This window comes from Maniola hyperantus, chromosome 2 (genome assembly GCF_902806685.2).
Source record: "Maniola hyperantus chromosome 2, iAphHyp1.2, whole genome shotgun sequence".
NCBI lineage: Eukaryota > Metazoa > Arthropoda > Insecta > Lepidoptera > Nymphalidae > Maniola > Maniola hyperantus.
The window spans coordinates 4740484-4763607 of NC_048537.1; the positions used below are offsets into that span (position 1 = coordinate 4740484).

The window sequence follows — 23124 nt, forward strand, 5'->3', positions numbered from 1 at the left end:
CCGAAAAAAAAAAGACTGATAGAAAAGGAAAGAGCAAAAAAGATGAAAAAAGAAGAACAAGAGAGTAAACAGAAGGCTAAAGAGATGAAATGCGAGTTACTATAACGGTAAATTTGAATGTTGATTAATGAATGACTTAAATTGTAACAAATTGTTTGTAAACACCATATTGTTTATTATTACTATGTGTAAGGTTGATTCTGTGTTAATTTTAATATCAATAAATGTTTAATTTCATATAAAATAGCCTTTTTAATTCCTGTGTACGAAGGCTCCCCACTATGTATGTACGAATGTACCCTAGTCGATGTACGAAGCTACCTCGCGTGTGGGGTGCTTTCGTACGATTTCCATTTTTTGGGAAATTCATCATAGCTTTGACATCTTACTTTGCATCAACACTGAACTACACTATAATTAAAGCCAGATAACTAGGTAATCCAGCAGCGTTGAAATTATTTTGAAATATTTATTAGTTTTGTTTTTACATGACCTAGAGTAAAAAGTGTACGAATCCTACCTGCTTTCCCCTACTGTTTTTCATCAAGTGGACAGATATTTACCTTCATTTATTACTTTTCGCACAACTTATAAACTAAACATATGCGATTTAAAATACTACTTGCGTGAAAACCGCATCACAGTTATGCCAGAATATTTATATTCAGGCTAGGAACGATCACATTATGCCTACAGAATACAGATCACATACGAGTACAAACAATCACTGTGCTGGCTGGGTACAGTAAAAATGTAGGTCTAGTCTACATGCAAAAATATTATAAAACTCCAGGACCAGATACCTTAGCAAAGCTCATACAATGATACAATTGTATTATAAAAAGTGAAGACAAATTGTGTGTGACACATACATACCCGTAGCTATATAGACTACCATAGATATTGGCGCGAAGCGCACCTTATGACGCCTACAAGCGTGCTTAAAAAAATGGCGGTCCGTTAGTAGGGTTGTCTACATGATAGTTCTTATTCAGGATTTTAAAGTATTTTTGGTCAAAATATGACCCCTAGTAAAAATGATTGCAATCCATTGTTACTGGTTCTGAACAAACTACTTTCATTATATTGTATAGAAGCAGACGTTACTTTGCGGAAATCATTGATATACAATGAACCAAAAGCTTAACTAGTTCGCCTGCCCTCCCACTGCTAAACATGCTAAGCTTGCTTGTTGGCTGGCTTTTCCTGCATGTTTAGCACTGGGAGGACGGGCGGTGCATATCGCATGCTGCATGTTGCACCATACAGATTTGATCTGTTTCAGCGGATTATAGCAAATTAAGCTTTTGGTTTCTTTTAAACTACTTTCAGGTTTTGCGTATATTTAAACAAACGTTGGATAAACAAATACTATTAAATTAAAAACAAATACTATAGTATAACGAAAATAGTGGCTCTTTAAAAACTGCTGAGTAAATCGTAACTTTTGACTCGTCCGTCTCAAAAGGTTGCTGAGCCCTGGTATAGCTACATTGAATATATCACTTTGGCGCTGATGGCAGTAGGTATGGTTCTCTCAACATTTTTTCTTTCATGTGATTTTCAAAAATACAGTGTTTGTTAGTAAAAAAAATCAAGTTACATACAAATCTCAAACAGTAAACACTAGGTATTACCTACATAAAAAGTACATTATAATATTTAGAGAAAATACAAAATTCATAATAATACTTATTCTTGTAATTTACTTAGTATTTGGTAGCAGCACTTTTTGTATTATTATAATACAACAATCGCTATAATTGATCTATGTGGTAATTAGCAAATATTTTCCTTATGTAGGTGTAAGGTACCTACACGGAAAATAGCCTACCTACCGTATAAATGGATATAAGTTACGAGCACGAACTTGGAATAGCTAGATGTCGCATGTTCATTTAATATGTTGTATGAAAACTTAACCGTGCCTCTTTTTCTTATCCGCGATGACGTCACGCGAGTCATTTAGTAATGACGATAACAGCGCGCAGGGCACATAGTTCGGAAAACCGATAAACGTTGGGGTCCTAAGGTGCTGGAATTCTGACCTTGCACCGGAAGGCAAGCGTTGGAAGACCTCCCATTAAGTGGACGGATGACATCAGAAGAGCTGTCGCAGGGAGCCGCTGGATTCAGGCGGCGCAAGACCGTGGCGTGTGAAAGTCCCTAAAAGAGATCTATGTCCAGCAGTGGACGTCTATCGGTTGATGATCATGATGAAGATCATGATCACAAAGCGCAATCACAAGTTTTAATCGCCACGTGTCAGTTAGCTAACAGACTTTGACAGGAGAGACGATCGATTTTTCGTATTCCAAGAGAAGAAAACGATATTGTTAGAGGAATGAAAATAAGTAAGCCCTCGGGTCTCGGGTAGGTAAGCCTGGACGGACGGCTTGCGGTATCTAGCTACTCCAAGTCCAAGTAATTGACGACATATTAATTTAGAATCAGAAGTGGGATTATTCCCATAATTACGTAGAATCAAGTCGTTGATTAGCTTGAAAACTACGCACATCAATTATAGGGAATATGATATACCTACTTAACTACGTCACGCCATTATATGCCGTCATCCATACAATAAACAATTCTTATGTATAATTATACATATATTTTTTATTAGATATAGATATGAGATAATATTAGAAACTACCACGTTACGTTTTGAATTGCGTATTTTATACATTTATAATTATACAAAACAAGCAGTCATTGACTTATATATTACTTTATATCGATGCAAGCAGTAGATATATTTTTTATCATAATAAGAGTATTATACCGCTTACCTAAATAATAATAAATAATACCTTTTCATTATATTTTACTAAACAATACTGGCCTATCGGAAGGGGACAATAAGTCTTGTATTTGTATTTAAAACTAAAATACGGGTAATGTGCAAATACAAAGGTATTCAGTATTCTAATATTAGCCACCAAGTACATTTTAGTAGACGTTGGCAAATCCATAGTGAATACCATAATATTTCGATGTAGGTAGAAGATCGGTAATTTTTGGTACCTAGATTTCGGTGCATTAATAGCTTTAAGAGGGACAAAAAAAAAAATATTCCGACGAATTGAGAACCTCCTCCTTTTTTGAAGTCGGTTAAAAATAGGTTTTAATAGCAATTTTGATGACTTCTTGTGCCCTTCCTCTATTTATAAAGAGTAAAGTAATATCACAAATCGCGCTAAGCGATATTTTTCATTTAAAATACGCATAGTTTTTGGCCATAAAGCATTTGGCGTTAATATTGCAGTAAAATATATTTTAATCTTATGCTAAAAAACGTATACAGTCCTAACTACAAATATGTAAATGCATAACATACCAACACTGATTTAGATAACTCCCCCTTCCTTATCCTAATAGGGTCCAGGGACTGTAGTAATAAAATGATATGATGTTTTGTATAACGGTAGCTAATTGGGGCTAAAATTCATTACTTATTAATTTTTTTTTATTATTTTTATTTAGATTTTTATTTATTTGTAACATGAAAGTCACGCTGAAAGTGATTAGTGACGTCACAATCCATAAACGCCAAATATTTTTCGATTTTTAACATAAAAATAGAGTAATTTCTGCGAGAAAATATTTTTATATTAAAAATTTAAAAATATTTCGTTTATGCCTTGTGACGTCATTAATCTCCCTCCATACAGCGTGACGTTAATAATTATTATTAATGTTAAAAATAACGAAAAACCTGAATTTAAAAAAATATATTTTCTTTGATAATGAATTCTAGTCCCATAAACTACCGCTATACAAAACATCACGTCATTTTATTACTACAGTCCAAGACCCTATTTTCACTGCAGGTCTATTCATTTAAGTTTTAAACCTATTTCAGTCCAACATTACCCAATTTATTCAATACGAATAATCAGAAGTGACCTATTATTATTCAAACATTACGTAACACCAATTTTCTATTCATACGATCTAACTCATAATAATTAAAGATCATCCCTTTTTTTGAGCTTACTTGAAAGGAATGTGAATGTAATCTTATATTTTGCACCACATATCTAATAAAAATTCAATTCAGCAAATAATTTGCTTGGTGCCATATTCTCAGTTTCTGATCAAGCATCTCTATCTATAACAAGGGATATGGTTTTTTAATACCTATTACCTACGCCGCATTCTTCCATCTAAAAACTAACATCAGCTCTTTTACCCTCTTTGACTAAAGAGCAACCAGCGTCTTCGCACCTCAAATACAAAGTTATTTAAATTCCAACATTATTATGTCGCGTGTTGGTCATCCTTTTGTTATTTTCAATCATTTCTCAATATACAACAGCCCTGAATGCTAGCCTGCAACAGTTGAATGGATATGTAAAACCATGTCCATAAAAGCCATAGCAGATACGATGCTTTTAGCATCAGCAATCGGTGATTTTGCGACTGCATTGATGTTGCATCGCGCTTAGACGACGTTCTGCGTGTTTTAGTGACTGATTCGATGCTACATCGCGTTTCCACATTTTTCTGCGTTAGATCGCTGTATTTAAATAATATATAAAATCTATTTGATTGCTGGAACTGCAGATGGTATGTGTGCGGAATAGAGCATTCAATCGCAACATCGAACTTCCGAAAAGCAACTAAATCGCTGACCGCTGATGCTATAAGCATCGTGTCTTCTATGGTACTAAATAATGACAAAACGCTAACATTGCGTTAGCTATGCATAAAAGTATCAACTCAAAATCTCGGATCATAATACACACACGTAGATCCACTGCAGCTGGAGCCTGGGCTCAGTGTTCGGCACGAAAGTGCAAATGCTTCCAATGGGATTCTAAAGGCAGTGAATTAGATCCGTTTTCTCCTAGCTCAGTGCGTTGGCAGCGTAAAGCGTTCAGCGGAGGATCGAGCAGGCATCACCCTTGAAGCGATTCTGCTACGTGCGAAGGCAAGGCATGTCGCGACGCCATGCGCGAACATCATCACGGCTGCGCACAAGGCGACAAAACCGAACGCCAAGCCTGGAAATACAAGGATTTGTTACTTTATGTTGATGGCATAGTTTTTTGCATTGGACAGGTTGAAGTAGTCCAATCTGAAGTTGCAACATGGGGTTTGCGCAGGTTTATAGACTAATGATTAAATAGGTGCACAGGACAGGCTGAGATCTGTTTCTGTACAATGCGCAGTCATACCACATAGTATAAGGAGTCTTTACTCATGTGTTTATAGGTGAGCCTCTTGTTCTGATTGGATTACTTGTTTAGCACTCTACTAAATTGACGCCTGTATTTAGTTAGTACCTTGCAATGATTTTGTGGGGTACTTACCTACCTATTATTATCTATTCCTAGAGCCTACTTGTTACTTGGAGTTTCCTCAGACTTGCAAATACTATTACGTCTTTAGGGACCTCGAAATAAAGGATAAAGATTACGAACGCGGCACACCTATGTAAAGTACACCTCACCTAACCATCTCCAATATGCTAAATTCCTAAGTAAGTAAGTAAGAGAAGTTGTAGTTTTACAATACATCTAATTCTTGTCTGTAAGTTATTCTGGATCTATATCCAAAACTTATATTATTATACTAGCTGATTCCTGCGACTTCGTCCGCGTGGATTTACGTTTTTTAAAATCCCGCGGGAACTCTTTGATTTTTCGGGATTGTTGTCGTTGCTTGGTACCTACAATATGAATTCACTATGAACACTTCCTGAATCTTGATAACTCAGGCGGGCAGTAACCCTGCAGCATCAGGATTAAGGAGTTGAATCCAGAATTTTTTATGTGACCACGACGTAAACTTTTTTTGTTGATTTAAAAAAAATATTTGCAAATCGGTCCAGAAACCTCGAAAAAATCGATGTAGAAAAAAGAACCACCTCCTTTTTGACAGTCGATTAAAAACCGATGACCTTGAAATATTTACGGAACAATCTTTAAAATATCCCCTTTCTAACAAAAAAAGAATGAATGAAATCGGACTACGCGTTAATGAATTACAACTCAGTATACATTTTAACTTTCATTCCCTCTCCTACGGGAACCATGCTGAATTTCGGGATAAAAAGTATCCTATATTCTTTCTCATAGTATGACCTCAAATCGTACCAAGTTTCATTGGAATCCATTCAGTAGTTTCAGCGTGATGCGCGGCCGTGATACAGACAGACAGACAGACAGACAGACAGACAGACAGACAGACAGACAGACAGACAGACAGACAGACAGACAGACAGACAGACAGACAGACAGATAGACAGACAGACAGACAGACAGACAAAAATAAAAAAAATTACAGTTTTGGGTTCAGTATCGATTATAGAGTGCCCTCGAAAAAAAAATTTCAAAATATCTTCAATGTACAGAATTTGACCTGTTACAGTTTTATTATAAGTAATTGATATTGATATAAGTATATAAGACTAAACACTATTATTGTAAATTATTTTATTTTTATTTCCTACTAGCTGCTGCCCGCGACTTCGTCCGCGTGTTATTAGGTTTTTTAAAATCCCGTGGGAACTCTTTGATTTTCCGGGATAAAAAGTAGCCTATGTCCTTCTCCGGGGTGCAAGCTATCTCTGTATTTACCAAATTTCGAGACAAGCAGACAGACAGACACACTTTCACATTTATAATATTAGTATAGATATCGATTAATACTTTGATGATAAATTTTGTTTGGTGTTATGAAATTATGATCTAAATTCTACCATCATATTTTATTAATTGATATACCATCACGCGCCGGTGTAGGCAACAATCACATTCGTCATTATCAAACTATTTGCTATCTATCGTGAAAAATAAACTCGATATTATGATTTCCTAGTATGGATGAAGGTAGGTGTTTATAATGAAATAAGAATATCATGTACCTACCTATCCGTAGTTACCTATCAGTATTTCTGAAAAGTTCAGACAGTCGTGATATGGCAAAATTATCATAATACTAGGTACTACTACTAGACAAGTACTTTTGTACAAGTATTTTTGTGTTCTAAGTAGGTTACATAGGTATCCATTCTCCTAGTCTGCGGCGGCATATTAAGTTCATTAAATTAATTGGTGCAAAACATAAAGTTCAAGATCAAGACGACGACGAGTCAACACCTAATCAGTTGTAATTTAATTCGCGATTTTTTTATGACATCACTACTTGGTCGTGGTCATTAAAACCGAATAATTTTCTCAGAATTTTCATACCTAAATGTAATAGCATACCGTCAAAAAACCTCTGATATTAAACCTGAGCAATGTGTGCTTTATCGATCTTCTAGCAGATGCCCGCGACTTCGTCCGCGTGGAATAAGGTTTTTAAAAATCCCGTGGGAACTCTTTGATTTTCCGGGATAAAATGTAGCCTACTGCCTATTTCACTCTCCAGGTCTTTATCTATACCCATGCAAAAAATCACGTCAATCCCTTGCACCGTTGCGACGTGATTGAAGGACAAACCAACAAACCAATAAACCAACAAACCAATAAACCAACGAACCAACAAACAAACACACTTTCGCATTTATAATAAGGGTACTGATTTGTTAGGAGGAAAAAAAACGTGAAGGGTGTCTTGCTACCGCACATTGGTTGCCCGATCAAACTGAAGGAAAACCATACTAAGTACATACCATAATGCATGCGCAGTCAAACGCATGCATATTGTTGTCCAGAAGTAGATATTTTTTACGTGACTTGACGCGTGAGTAATATGTATTGGCACCATTGCTTTGTTTCTTTATTCCTTAGATCTTAGAGTTTATTGTTGTGTGATTTGTAATGGTGGCAAAATATTACACACGCGTCAAAATAATCTTAAGATGAACGTACAATGCTTGTTCGATTGGTTTAAAACTTTGCACAGTTGTTTTGGCACTTGCGTGAAGCTTTTTGAAAACAAAACAAAGTACAAGACCGTGGCGTGGGAAGTCCCTACAAAAGACCTACGTCCATCAGAGGACGTCTAGCGGTTGACGTAAATGATGATGGCACGCGTCGTATTGCAACACATTTCAGGCATTAGCTACCTTCACTACACATATTATAAATGCGAAAGTGTGTTTGTTTGTTGGTTTGTTAGTTTACTGGTTTGTCTTTCAATTACGTCGCAACGGATCGACATGATTTTTTGCATGGCTAGGTATTAGTTACCTGATGAAGAGTTCCCATGGTATTTATAAAAACAGCTAAAACCACGCGGACGAAGTTGCGGGTATCAGCTAGTGGTATATAACTTGCCTGGTTTATTCCAATCAAGTGCAGGATATATGGCTGGTAAACCAATTCGGTCGGTACCGCCAACCGCCCAGTAAAATGCGCTGAAGACACCGTACGCCAGGCCCGCGCCTGCGCCGAACAGTGCATGCGCCGCACGCACGGGGTGCGCCGTCAGTGCCAGCTCTAGGAGCATTACTAGCGAATTGCCACCGTGAACCAGCAGGTTTAACGTGTTAATCTCATGGATTCCTGAAAGTTTAAAAGTATGCGTCAATTAAATACATAGCGGATTTACGATAAGGGCCAGTAGGCCCAGGCCTAGGGCGGCCAGATATTAGAGCCGGCCAATCGTGATTAAAATTCACTGTTATGATAAAAGTTATGTGATAAAATTTGGCAATGGAGAAAGGGGCGGCTGGTACCTACTTACTACATGGCCTGCGGCCTAGGGCGACCTAGGCTGCAAATCCGCCACTGGTACCGGCATTACATACAACTGAGTACTGAGTAGGAAAATAGGTTCCTACGGTAGTGGAGCGGTGCGGGAAGGTGCTGACGTTGCGCGAGAGCTTAGTGATACTGACAACTGTCAGCCCTCCTGCACGGCCCCAATACCACAAGAGCCTAGTCAGCTATGCGCTATACCTATACCCTTCATATTCTGAGAGGAGACCTGCCCCCCAATTATGTAAGAAGGTAACCATTTCATGGCTATCGCAATCGTCAAGAAATTCTGCCCTTTGATTGGCTGTGAAAAAATGTAAACAGCGAATCAATTAATCCAAGGGCAGAATGTCTTGACGATTGTGATAGCGATGAAATGGTTATTCCTACACAACCGGGGGGCTGAGTAACTCAGTCATTAGTGGGACAGCGATTGTAAAAGGTTGCATGATAAATGTTGATAAATAATATAACTGCTTAACTATGAATCTATGAGTTCTATGGAACATGCCACCCTATTTATACTTTTGATAGATTCCTTGCATACTACACGTTTATTGCTAATATGATATTTACCTATATCTGATCGATATTGCTCAAAATTCCAAGAGCTCTTCCAAGAACAGGTAGGTACTTACTATGCATTTCAATCAAGAAGAACATCGGTAGTAAGTACTGTACTTCGTAACTCCCGTACCTATCAAACTTAAACCATCAGCAACAAAAGAATAGCTTGATTAAAATTATAAACGTGGTGTTATTATTTTTAAAGTAAACCAATGTACTTACGTAAAAAACAAGCAGAACAAGAATTGTCGAATTTAAAATAAGTTGGACATGTTTGAAATGTCCTACTGATACTATATAGACTTAGAGTAAAACATTTCAAATATGGCGGTGCACTTCTCCGTTGGAACGCATAGTAAGGTACCTCACGTAGGAATTGAAGGTATAAACTTACTCGGATCATGCACTAGAGTCCAGTAAATAAGCGTGATGACGAAAGCCAAGTCGGTGGCGATGGTATGCGCCAGCCAATAGGCGCGGCACAGCGCGGGCGTCCGCTGTCTTCGCGGCATTGGGATTCCTTCATCTTCGCTTGCTAAACAAACAGAAAAACTTAATAGAAAACCCCTTTTTAAAATTGACAAGACAGTGAAACTAACTGATTTCTCTCGCCCTCTAGTTGGTTCCTCATGACTGAGTATCATGATCAACTCCGACTTCCGAGTCAACCTTTTGCAGTAAATAATGTCCTTCCATCGGATCCTGTTTTTAGCCATTTGTATGGCGTCGTAAAATTGGAGCACACCAGTTTGTTTCAGTTCAGGAAACTAACTGCTAAGGAAGGATGGTGCAGTATACGGCCTTTTTAGCCCCAAGGACATTTTTTGTTACTTGCAGATTATAGTAAAATATGGTTCCTTTTCCGTAGGCTCTTTTCGCACTGCACTCGATGATCGATCCGACAAGAGAATTCTCGATCCCAAGTAGCCGTTCGCCGTAACCTACGCTTCGCTTGTATGAGGGTTGCGTACTAGATCCGAATATTGTTTTACGGCTTCCGACTCGGATCGGATTTGGATTGGACGCAGTGCGTAAAGAGCCATTTAAGGTCATTACTCGTTGTATAAATAGGTACTTTCCGTAGTAACAACTAACCGGATAACAATGTCACCCACATCAATTATCGTTTGTTACGGCATCGGTTCGGACGTCAGTACAGGAATGAGGAACCAATAAGGATAATTGTGACGGGAGGCCGCTGACTGCGAGTTAATTGACGCGAAATTGTATCAATCAACTGCACTGTAGTAGGGCTGCCAAATATAACGCTTATTTCGTTTATCCACCCTAAAACAGCCATCATATAGGATGTACGTATACTTGGAAACGTGTGTCCATCCAACCGGGCAAATAATTTCCAAATTCTGTTAATCAACCCCGTTTGAAATCTCCATCTGTTTACCTATTCGCAATAAAGAAATTTGAATGAATAGAGAGACACATATGTAGGTATTTCCGAGTAGGTAAAGGTAGGTACACCTGATGTATGAGGTCTGTTTTGGGTTGGAAAAATAGACCAAATAGATCGGAAATTCGGACAATTCTGTCTCTAATCACCTATTAATAAACACATAGGTAGTCAATTAGCCATTTAGCCGATTCCATGTATAAGCCTACTCGGCTAATAGAATGCATGAAGATAAAAATACTATCTCTTGAATTACAAAGTAAAAATTAACAGCAGGTATAATTTGGCTCGATGTAAAAAGGAACCAGAATTTTCCTGAACAAATGACTGATGGTGATAACATAATTATAGGCAAATTAGGTAAATAGGTATACATATTATTATCACGAGTGATTTTCTGGGCAACACTTTAGAACAACGGCACAGTTCACGACAGTTAGGGAACTTCTAACAAAACGTCGAGGCTTTGACGTCACTGGCAGGCGTCAAATGTTAGTACATTTGACGCAGGTAGCCCTAATGTAGCCGTATTTTTCTATGATTTTATGTCACCATAGCATATTTGATATATCATCGATTCAGGATCAAACCGAGAGTTCCTTCACTCTAGTTTACTCTGACAACGGTTAGTATAATAAAATTTATGTGTTACGTTGTTGCCAGAGAGGTGCCATGCCATATACCTACTAGAGGCGGGCGCTATTTATATGCCTGATGTATGAGGTTGGTTTCTCTAGCAATATGATAATATAATCTCTCTGTCTGTAGTCATGACATTGGGTAAAACTCATTGTCGCCCGCACTTGCATATACTGCGGATACAACAATACACTGGGACAACTGATTCGATCTCAACCATAATATACGTATAATAATGGCAATACTGAAAAACTTGTGTTATTAGATAGATCATTAAATATTTTATTGTACTTAAACTACTTTTTAGGGTTCCGTACCGAAAAAGGAAAAAGGAGCCCTTATATGATCACTTTGTTGTCGGTATGTCTGTCCGTCTATCCGTAGTGTCTGTCAAGAAATCCTATAGGGTACTTCTCGTTGACCTAGAATCATGAAATTTGGTAGGTAGATAGGTCTTATAGCACAAGTAAGGAATAAATCCGAAACCGTGAATTTGTGGTTACAAAACACGGTTTCACAAAAAAAATTATAATGTGTTCATGAACAAAATAATAAGTATTTTCAATTTTCAAAGTAAGATATGTATACCAAGTGGGGTATCATATGAAAGGACTTTACCTGGACATTCTAAAACAGATTTTTATTTATTTTTAGGCATACTAGTTTTTGATTTATCGACTGTAGTACGGAACCTTCGGTGCGCAACTCTGACTCGCAATTGGCCAGTTTTTTATGGCTTAAAGTAGTTTTGACCGTCATCGTCATGCGAACTAAATAATAATAAAAAATATAAAAAAGAGACATATTATTCTACGAGTATACAGGGCTACTTTTCACTTGATGTATGAGGATTGCTTCTCTATGATAGTCAGCTCAATGCACGTGACCATAATATCAAAACAAGCATTTGATGATTGTGTTGACACGCGACACAATGATACAAGTTGATTGTTCCGAATGAGTGTCGGAAATTCTTTGAAATGGTAAGGGACGAAATCACGCAAAGCTCCTTGACATTGATTAAATCATAATCCCATTCTCAAACATTATAATTATATAGGTGTACCTACTACTTGATTGAGGAGGCTCGTGTTTTGCTCGTGGGGTAAGATGCAGGTTGCGGGACAGCGGCAACGACTTTGAATTCTTGATTTTTACGTCAATTCCGTTGACGTTTTTTTAATCTATCGTGAGGAAAATCCATCATGGATACCACCGGCCACGGGGGAGCACAGTGTTTATGTCAGACTCGCCTACCGACTAAAAAGCTCACGAAATTCCATCCGATAGATAGAGTAGGTAGATTGATTTTGATTGTGATTCTAAATTATTACGACTAGGTAGGTATTAAAGTAAGTAGGTATTTACTTGAGTTAGTTACTTACGCAAATTGAAAGATTTCTGATTTTTGTAACGATGGACAACCGCCAGTGCCAGACCGGCTTGCAGCACGATGAGCAGGTAGCCCCAGTTGGTGAAATAGATGAACCATTTGAAGTAGTTCAACTGCACTTTCGGCCCTTCATATAGACGCGGTAGACGTTGACAGGCAAAACTTGAGATGCCAATCGAAAGTACAGTTAGAAATAGTAGCCATCTGTTGACAATCAGAAAGAAGATTTTGTTTGCAGTTTCGAATACAGGGAAATTACTGTCTACGTGAAGAGCTTAGTCGTAATATTCTTCGCCACAGTTTTTGGTAGCCATTTTGGCCATTTTCTGCTTGATGACAGGCAAAACAAGACATCAACAAGGTAACAAATACAGAGCAAGTGCCATATACTTATTACGATCTCGACAGCTTGTTAAAGATGAACGCGTAGCTCAGTCTTAGAATAGTAATTTGGATTCTTGGATTAACGATTAAGTGTGACGTGTTAATGTCTAAAGAGGCTTGATCCTTGACTTACCTATATAGGAGGTAAAATGTAGCCGGTCGAGTGCCGTCTTGCCACTGGCAACAGGCGAATACGTGAGGAGGCGAGTGCTCCAAGTTGAGAGCTCGTCTGCTGGCCTGCCAGATCCTGCCCAGCATTGCCGGCTTACACGTTTTCTTCATTGCTGGGGAATAAGATAAACTTTGTATAGATGCAGGCGTTACTTTGTGGAAGCCCATGTTAAACCAGGAACCAAAGGCTTTGCTATTGTGCATTATAAGGTCTACATTTCCTGAGGATGCTCTGGTGTCGCCGCGAAACGTGCAGCGAGTGTGTTTTGAGGATCTTACTTACTTGCTTGCTTGCTTGATGGCTGGTTTGCTGTATGTTAAGCAGTAGGAGGGTGGGCGGTGCATATCACAGGTTGTATATTATACCATACAGATTTGTCTGTTTCGGCGGATTATAGCAAATTAAGCTTTTGGTTCCTTGAAGATAAACTTTATTTAAAAATTTGTTATCTAATATTCAGATTTGTTTGCAAAAAGTATAAAAATCACTAAGTATGGCTATTTGTATTATTATAAAATGTGTTATGTACCTACCTACTGTTTTATGTATATTTACAGTTTTGTAATTTTTAAATGTTATGTGTGATAAGATAAAGTTTTTTATTCATAATGTATTTGTTCTTTCAGGGATTTTAACAATATTATTAAAAACATACTTACCTAATAATATAAGTATTATTTTACTAATACCGTGATTATTATTAGCGAGGTAATGTAAATGAAAAATCTTGTTTTTATTTTTTTCAAATTTCATACAAATCACATCGTTTTGATAACGTGACATGAAAGTAAACCCTTATCATTCAAGTGTTTAAAAATTAATTATAATATTTAAGTTAAATCAATTTTAGAAATAAATCTACGTATTGGTTCTACAAAAGACAACATTAAATTAAATCTATAGAACGGCCATTCCGAAGAAAATCAATTGATCTCTAATTTACTACCAAAGGGCAAAACATTGACGTCATCATAAATTCGATATAATATCTGAACTACTTTACTGTGAAGACTGGCAATATTCAATATTGTTATAACAATGTGAAAGGGATCGTGTGGGTGAAAACGAGGGGCAGGCGTAATGCGATATATATCAAATATCAATGGATACTAACACTTACACTTGTATAATATACCTACCAAGAAAAATAATTTTACTGTCAAAGAATACCTATAGTACGCAAGATGGCCCGAAGTGGTCGAGATGACAATCGGGGAGGGAACGCCCCGCACACCCGCACATCCCCCGCGCTAATCTGGTGCGGGAGAGCGCGGGTGACATGCGGGTGCGCGGGGCATCCCCGCCTCATACCCGATCGGACTATACACGCAAGCTGTAAGAATATTATAACATAACTGTATGGATAGCAATAATTATAAGAATCATTGTTTAAAAACATCCAATGAATGCCTAAGAAACTAAAATATATTGTGGCTAATCTTAAATGTGCATGACCTGGTTTTTATTTTTTGACTAGAACGCGTATTGTCTAGCATCGCAGCTTCTAGTGTTTAATTTTTAAAACGAATAAAGAGTTAGGCTGAAAATAAAACAATGTAGACTGGCTGACCGGCCCCGTCATAGTTCGAGCAGAATTTTAAAAATCAGCGGGTGGAATTCCCAAAAATTCTTAAAAATAAAATAAAAACAAAAATCCCGGTTTTTATTATTTCCCTGCGACATAATACCTATATATTGCGTGTGCCCCATTTTTTCCTTTTTAAATCTTACAAGTATTCTCATAGCTATGTATAATAATTATTTTATATACTGTTTAGATCGTTTTAAAAACGTGGTATCAATATTTTTTTTACTTAAAAGTTAAAAATTTTGCATAGGTAGATTGCTTAAAGTAATATGAATAAGACCTTGTTCCATTTGTTGAATACATACAGGTTATTTTTCAAACCTTTTATTAGAAAATCATAATTATGTCAGAAATCCATGCAAACTCTCCATGATGTTCCACATCTATGCTGACATTAAACAACCGTGTTCATAACATAAATCAGCATTCCGGTGAAAGATAAGTTTTGCATACCAATAAAGACATATTTTATTGAGAGATTTATTGGAAACGTAGTTTGGTCACAGTGATAACAAAAACAACGGCGTTACATTCATCAGACTACTCGTATTATATACTCGATAAAGAAACATTTTGTAAACATGACTAAGTATAAGTACTAGAAATACCTTTCTAGTACTCAGAGAAAGCGGAAATATTACCTACAGTGAATAATAAAGTTATGAAGATATACTAAGCGAACACAATGCTTCAATCTATGTGAACATACCTACAGTACCTAATTCTTCCATTGAGTAGTTGTATAGGTCGAAGAATAAAGTGTAAATGGATGACAATGTGCACAATACGAGCGTCAATCGATTTAGCATTGGGGAGCGGATGGATGGAGTTGTTATAAATCGCAAGAAGTGAGTCGTGATGAATGTCTATGAATTTCAAAGGCTAGCGCGACTATTTACTAAAGATAGACATATTTGAAATATAAATAAAATGTATAATTCGAGTTTGGATAATGTGCAAATAACAGGGGTAGTTATTACAAAATCACAGACATTTTGAATACATCACCGGTATTTGTGAAAGCTATATTTTCTAATGTAAATGTAAATTATAGGCGAATGTTGCGAATCTCATGGAGAGATTGTGTACGCAATACCACCGTGCTGCAAAGAATGGGGAAGTCCACTGAGTTACTCAAATGTGTGCAAAGGAGAAAGCTTGAATATCTGGGCCATGTTATACGCAACCCAAAATACGATCTACTGCAGCTTATAATACAGGGCAATATAAAAGGCAGACGTAGACCTGGCCGTAGACGAATATCCTGGCGCAAGAACCTTCGCCAGTGGTTAAATATGAGTACAAGATCATTGTTTAGGGCAGCAGTAAACAAGATCCAGTTAGCCTTGATGATTGCCAACCTCCGGTAGGAGATGGCACTTGAAGAAGAAGAAGATATTTTCTAAAACATGAAGTTCAGTGACAATAATTTACATCTACTAATACATGTATTAGTAGTTTTCGAGAATACAGCATTCAGAAATACCGTAGGTGGTGTGTTTAAAACTTTTCTTGAATTATTGTTGAAAAAACTTTACAGAGGAATTGATATAACCAGTTAAATAGGTAGATAAATCCTTTTTGACGGTTGCCCAAAGCATATCACATGCTGATTGTTAGTCGAGACGGTTCAAGTGAATGTCAATGTTTGAATTGCAGTCAATTGCTTATAGTTGTCGTTGAGCGGTTGCCGATAGATACTATCAATTGGCCACCTGCTCTGTACTTCATAAAGTCATTTATAAAGAGCAATAGGTCAGATCAGATAATCGTGAAACATTTTTCACTAAAATCAAGCCCGATGGAGAACCGGTAAAGAATACAACATGAAAGGGGAAGATGATGAGATCTAAGGAATATGCTTGTCAAGAAAGCATGTCTTATCTCACTTTGAAAGAATATAACTGCATAGCACCATGTAGGAAAATCGTACGGAAACCAAGGAGTGTATTCGTTCTTCGTGTCAAGACGTTCGTAACTTCTTAGTGTCAAGATCAAAAACGAGGAAATAAAGGTTAATGCATCATATCTGAATGTTAATGAGGTAGGTATAACCTATGGCAAAAAACCTTCGATGGCAAAAATTTGAAGAAGTAAAGATTGTTTATCCTGAGAACTCTGTGTCATATTTTCCTTAGAACATTTTTTGGTATCGACAGGACTAAGGCCTAGGCCAAACAGAAATGACTACATAAACTGATGAGCGATAAAATGTAAACAAAATTATGCCTAGTACTGATTGAATTACTACCGATTGACCACTGGGTTCAAGATTAATTGACAATGAAGGATAAAATTAATTACATGATGATCATATCTATCGATGCTTACAACTCGATTGTCATCGATATTATCACGTTGATGTAAAACAAGAAAGAAGAAACTTCGCCGGTCAGCCCTTCAATCCAGACTCCAGACAGTATAATGAGTAACAATGTTGGAATTGCAATTTTAATTGGTGAGAGTCCTCTGCTAGTAGAATCTGTTGATTAGCCACCGGCTGCGAATACATTAATAGAATCATCAATGAAAGGCTATTAACACGATCATAGTGACATTGAAAAAAAAACTAAACATTTAAGAACTTACAAGAACATTGATCTATTTTGGTCTATGGCTGTATTTCTATACCTAGAAACAATGGAATTAGATATTAGACTAGCTGATCCGCCCTGTTTCGCTTGGGTGAAATTGGATAATATAATGATGGCCTATATGTTATTTCTAGATAAAGTCACATTCTATTGGTGATAGAAATATTAAAGTTGTTCATTAGTTTTAGAGTTTATCGAATACAAACAAATAAATCTTTCTTCTTTATGATATATATATACATAGTCATAGACATAGTCATAGTCATTTATTTATAAATACACATTATACGTCAATTACAATAATTTAAATTCTTTTTCTTAATATTTAATAACATATTCTTGTTGCAACAATATTTATGGTACTTCTCGATAGGAAGGGCAAGACAAGTAAAAGGCCAGCTGCTCCGGATTCCGTTATAGAATTGACAATGAAGGGTAATTTATAAAACGATCATTATACCTATTCGATTGAGATCAGTAGGTCTCGAGCAATTTACTTAGAGATATTCTAAACATTGATAAGTACCTAAAGCTTGTACTAAAGTTCTGAGCTAAGTATATCTACCACAGTAATTAATACTTCCTAAGTCCCTAATGTTTTAAGTGTGGCATTTGAAGATGAAATGAAGATAGAAGAAATTCCTATTCCCAGTTTATTATTTACAACATAGAACAACTTTTTAATTTCCGATTAAGTAATTATTGTTGTCTTTTTCTTTTAAACATATTTTTAAATATTTTCAAATCGTATCTAATGTTTCGACTAGGTAGACCTATACGAAAACATATTTCAAAGATATTGTAATACATGATAAATGCAAAAATTGGAATCTTTCTAGGTGACATAAACGTTTGTTTTTATAAACACAGACAGCTGTTGTGTTATTGTTGACCTCGTCATGTGTTGATGCGTGAAAAAATACTCAAGCAATTTATTTTAAACATCATCCAGCACATTTTTCACATAGTCCTTCTGATACAACCAAAATTATAGTCTGGGATCCAAAATTAACCAAATATATAATGCATCCAAATGAACAAAGGATAAGCTATGTTGTCCTTTATCTATCAAGGGTCACTTGAAAATAGCTGAAATTAACTGGTGAGAGTCAAACGGTTACTAGTAATCTGTTGATTAGCCACCGACTAAATATAAAAGTATAAGCTGACTGATTAACTGACTGACTGACTGATTTATCAACGCACATCTCAAACCACTGGACGTATCGAGCTGGGCATGCAGATAGCTGTTATGATGTAGGCATCCGCTAAAAAGGATTTTTTTTACATTCAACCCCTAAGGGGGTAAAATAGGGGTTTGAAATAAATCTTAGTCCACGCGGACGAAGTCGCGAGCATAAGCTAGTCAAAATGTATTTCTAGCTTAGACGTCACAACAAGGCACAAGTTTTTTCCCTTTGTTAGATCGGACGCATTATATCTAGTTTTTAAATTGGCGCTAATTTACAAGTCCTAGTTTTTTTACTAAACATTCAACAACCTAATTAAATAAAAATGTACGTACGTGCCTATCAAATTTTATTTATCAGCATGGCTTTTTACACGTGCAACTGTGACAAGGGAAATTTCATTTCATTCAATTGTAATGCGTGGAAAATTTAAATGTCCTCCAATCACGGAGCAACAAATCGACGTGGTTTTTTGCATTGGTATACCTGGAGAATGACATAGGCTACTTTTTATGCCGGAAAACCAAAGAGTTCCCAAGGGATTTTTAAAAACCTAAATTCACAAGAATGTGAAAGAAGTCGCAGGCATCAGCTAGTAGATCTATAAAATTATAAAATGCTGGAACATGATCTAATAGGTACTCGTAAATTAATACTTTTCTGAATTTTACGGTTGCTAAAAAATGTAGCCCCGAAAATGAAGACTTAGGCAAGTAAGCTGGCTTCAAGTCGCTTATCATTCCTTTTGACCTTCGTGTCTTAAATTTAGATTTAAAAAATATCCTTAAGAATGTTATTGTGTATATGTGCTGCAAAAACACTTACCCGTCAAAACTACATGAAACACAATACAACAGACCGATCAACTTACACAGATCCAATTTCGGCAACCTCATCCTAATTACAGTATTCAATAGCAAGTTCATTGGAAATGCGTCGTAACAAAACAAAACTTTACAACTGTTGTTGCAAATAACAAGTACCTATTTGTATTTTTGGGTAATGTTTTTCTAATGGTTTTATATGAAGGAATACATTCGTCAATCGTCATAGCGCGCAGGCGCGCAGCCCGCAGCTCACTGCGCGTGTCGGGATGTCAATATTACAGATAGACGATGAGCTAGCAGTTACTATAATCTTTTTTTTATTTAATTCATTTAATATTACACATTTTAAAAAACATTAAGTACAAAAGAAAAATCTACATGGTATAAAAATATGGTTCACTAATGATTAACAAAAAACGTTTCAAGAACTAATCAAACCACGAACGTAGTATGCCGCAAACCGTTTTACAAAACAACATTTGACAAATATATTCTGTTAACAAATGTTTATACAAATTTATTTCACCAAATAATTCGTTTTCCACATTCACGATTTTACAAAATTTTAAGTTGGATGGGTTAGGTTAGAAGAGATCTTTAAAGACCCATCCAAGTCGGAGTGCCTCGTGTCCCGACCTCGCGTTGCTCGCTCTTGCAGCCTAAGTTCTCTTATGCCTGTTTTTTATTATCTTATAATATCATAAACTTAATTTATGGATGGTCCAAGATTCGAGTCTCAGCAAGGGCAATTGGGAAATTCATAATTTCTAAATAGTCTCAGGTCTGGTCTGGGAGATTTTGGCTATGGTTAGTAACCATCTTGTTGGCAAAGCCGTGTCGCCAAGCGGTTTAGCGTTCCAGTACGATGGCGCGTTGAATTAGAAACCGATAAGGGACACAGATTTATTAAAACTGCCATATCCCTTTCTTACTACCAGGTGAGGTCACAGGCAAGCTGACTTGTCATCAAACAAACAAACAAACAAACATCACCACTAGCTCTCGGAGTACAATAACCCTCTATGGCCTAGCCGGCTCGATTGGTATTAATTCTTCCATGGCTAAGTGGTCTCATGGCACGGCAACTCCAGTCAATTCCGACGAATATTTTTTCAAACAATCGATTAATAAGCATTTGTTCTAATAAAAACAAATGGTCTTCTGATTTGTGACAATTGTCGCCACCGCGAATTGGAATCCGTTAGCTCACCACCTATTTACATTTCATCATTATTCACATAACTACTGGTCTGCCTAATTCGAGAGCATAATTTGGATAAATTGATAAAATTTGGACTACAGAAATTAGAATGGACCAAGAATTCGCTAAGCAGACGCCGAAGGTATGGGCATTGGGCAATGGGCATTCTGAGGAGCCCAGGCCAATTGCCGGGCACCAGTGTTTTGGGCTTAGTAGTCTCTCGCTTCGCTTGGTCAATTACTTGTATAACATAGTAAGAGAATCACAAATATTTATTAATGTAAACGTTTATTTAAAAATCGATTAAAAAAGGAGTGTTTTCGGTTATCCGCCTTTTTAAAGATATTTTTGCAAATAAATAATATTAAGTATATTATTTTAATTCTCTATATTAAAGTTGTGGTTTCAACGAAAATAATGAGCACTGCTTCAGTTTGAAAATCGAAAATTTGCTAATTTTTTTCAATTGAAAATAACCTAATTTTTTAACATTTTCTTCATTAAACATTGAAAATTAAATATTTTGCTTTGAAAAAATTCCGGCTTGTTTTAAACACAAAGAAGACCATTTCCACCGATTTTCATGAAAATATAAAATTGTTTGCGATAGTTATAAATTAAAAACGATAAAGACGGATTTTTCTCGATAATTTTGTAGTTATGGTCGATAATTTCCAATGAGAAAGTTTTAGATTTTTTTACTATCTACATTTTTTACATTTGTTTTTTTGCAGCCGCAAATCGCAAAAAAACGAAAATCCACCCTTAAACTCGCCCCCACCCCCGTTCCGGGACTTTTGCTCAATTTGGTCGATTTTTCCTTATTTCATCATCATCATGATCAACCCATTACCGGCTCACTACAGAGTACGGGTCTCCTCTCAGAGTGAGAGGAGTTTTGGCCATAGTCTACCATGCTGGCCATGTGCGGATTGGTAGACTTCACACACCTTTAAGAACATTATGTAGAACTCTCAGGCATGCAGGTTTCCTCACGATGTTTTCCTTCACCGTTAAAGCAAGTGATATTTAATTAATTAAAAAGCACCTAACTCCGAAAAGTTAGAGGTGCGTGCCCGGGATCGAACCCCCGACCTCCGATTAGAAGGCGGACGTCCTAACCACTACCAAAAACCATTCGTATACCTACTGTTAGGGTTTTTTAACCTTAAAAATTATCGACCCTGGTCTATATGACATGAACAATAGTATATAACGGTCTTACAGGTGGACAAAGAAGCTTGCCAATTTGAACAGTGACAACTCGCAGGTAGATACCTCGAGTTGGAATGTACTTATTGAAACTAAGTACAAAAACATAATAATTTGTCAAGGCATCTTCTTTCTAGATAATGGAAGATTCTTAATTTTTTTTTAAATTAGTTTTTATTTTGGTTCTCCTAGGAAAAGCAAAACTACGCGGGAGAGCAATAGCCGAAAGTTTGTGATCTATTTCTTAATTATTATGAACTTTAAGGCTAAATGTATTATTCTAGGACTGTTAAACTAAAAAATGTCTCTAAATATGTTGTAGGAGGACTGGGAAAAGTTTCAAAAAAGTACAGATTTCAGGTTTGAATGAGGTTGTAGCCGTAGGTAGGTGAACATAACATGAAGTTACACTTACGCTCACCGCTTAACTTCACCGATTTGATTATGATTTTTAATTTAAACCTTGCTAACGTATTAGTTTTTTCTGTTTCATATTTACTCGTACCTAATTCCTGTGGCTGCGATACTACATAACCGATCTATCTACCTTCAAATTAAAAAAAATGGTCTAGCCAAAATATTATCTACGCATTAATATGAAAAATACTTTCCTTTCGTTTCAGGTTGTGTGACATTATGACAACGGGTAACCCATACTTTAAAAGTATTGTATTGTGTGGCACGATTACGTAAATAAATATACCTACATAGTTTTTTTTCTTAATTAATAATATACTGAAAAATACTAAACTAGGTAAAGGCAATAATTATCTAGATAAAATATTGAAAAATAATTATCTGTAAACACACGTGCAATCAAACATTGGTAGGTAGTAGGTACCTATTATAAAAACTACCCCTATTATGATCTACCACTTACCCGTATCAGACGTCTCCAAAGGCACCAGCACTAAGTGTTTACACATTTTTGAAGTTTGATCCGTTTTTTCTCGATATTTATAATCAATTATATCCGTTCGTGTAGTTTACAGAATGTCACATGTTTCCTCCCGCTGGGCGTCGCGTCGGGCGCGTGCGTGCATATGCAACGGCCGGTCCCGCACTGCGATCGACTACCGAGTACCGGTCGCGAACATTATAATAGGCCAGTGATTTCCAACCTGTGCGCTGAAATATTAAGTACTAGTTGATCCCCGCGGCTTCGCCCGCGTGGATTTAGGTTTTAAGAAACCCGTGGGAACGTTTGATTTCCCAGGACATAAAGTAACCTATCCGTAGCAGCCCGTCCCCGTGATGCAGGATATCTCCGCACCAAATTTCGTAAAAACATT

General features: G+C 36.6%; 1 protein-coding gene across 2 annotated transcripts; it reads right to left on the minus strand.

Moving 5' to 3' along the window:
* Positions 1–376: 376 nt before the first annotated feature.
* Positions 377–22885, minus strand: LOC117987669 (protein rolling stone-like). Of its 2 annotated transcripts, none has more exons than XM_034974708.2 (6): positions 22713–22885; positions 13182–13332; positions 12657–12868; positions 9619–9759; positions 8235–8462; positions 377–5009 (listed from the first exon to the last, which is right to left on the minus strand). In XM_034974708.2, exons 1-6 carry the CDS (start codon positions 22756–22758, stop codon positions 4858–4860), a joined length of 930 nt encoding a protein of 309 aa, XP_034830599.1. In that variant the 5' UTR covers positions 22759–22885; the 3' UTR covers positions 377–4857. The 2 variants fall into 2 exon arrangements, with proteins under 2 accessions (XP_034830599.1, XP_034830591.1); XM_034974700.2 differs by lacking the exon at positions 22713–22885 and adding an exon at positions 19464–19606.
* Between the last annotated feature and the right edge of the window lie 239 nt (positions 22886–23124).

What these genes read in the sequence shown, in the direction of transcription:
- LOC117987669 (XM_034974700.2), bottom strand. Translation starts at nt 19,518, where the DNA reads ATGAACTTGCTATTGAATACTGTAATTAGGATGAGGTTGCCGAAATTG. An exon ending in ACATTTTACCTCCTATATAG is followed by an intron (nt 12,869 to 13,181) that starts GTAAGTCAAGGA and finishes GATTGTCAACAG; the next exon opens with ATGGCTACTATTTCTAACTG. An exon ending in ACTTGATTGGAATAAACCAG is followed by an intron (nt 5,010 to 8,234) that starts GCAAGTTATATA and finishes TTGTATTTCCAG; the next exon opens with GCTTGGCGTTCGGTTTTGTC.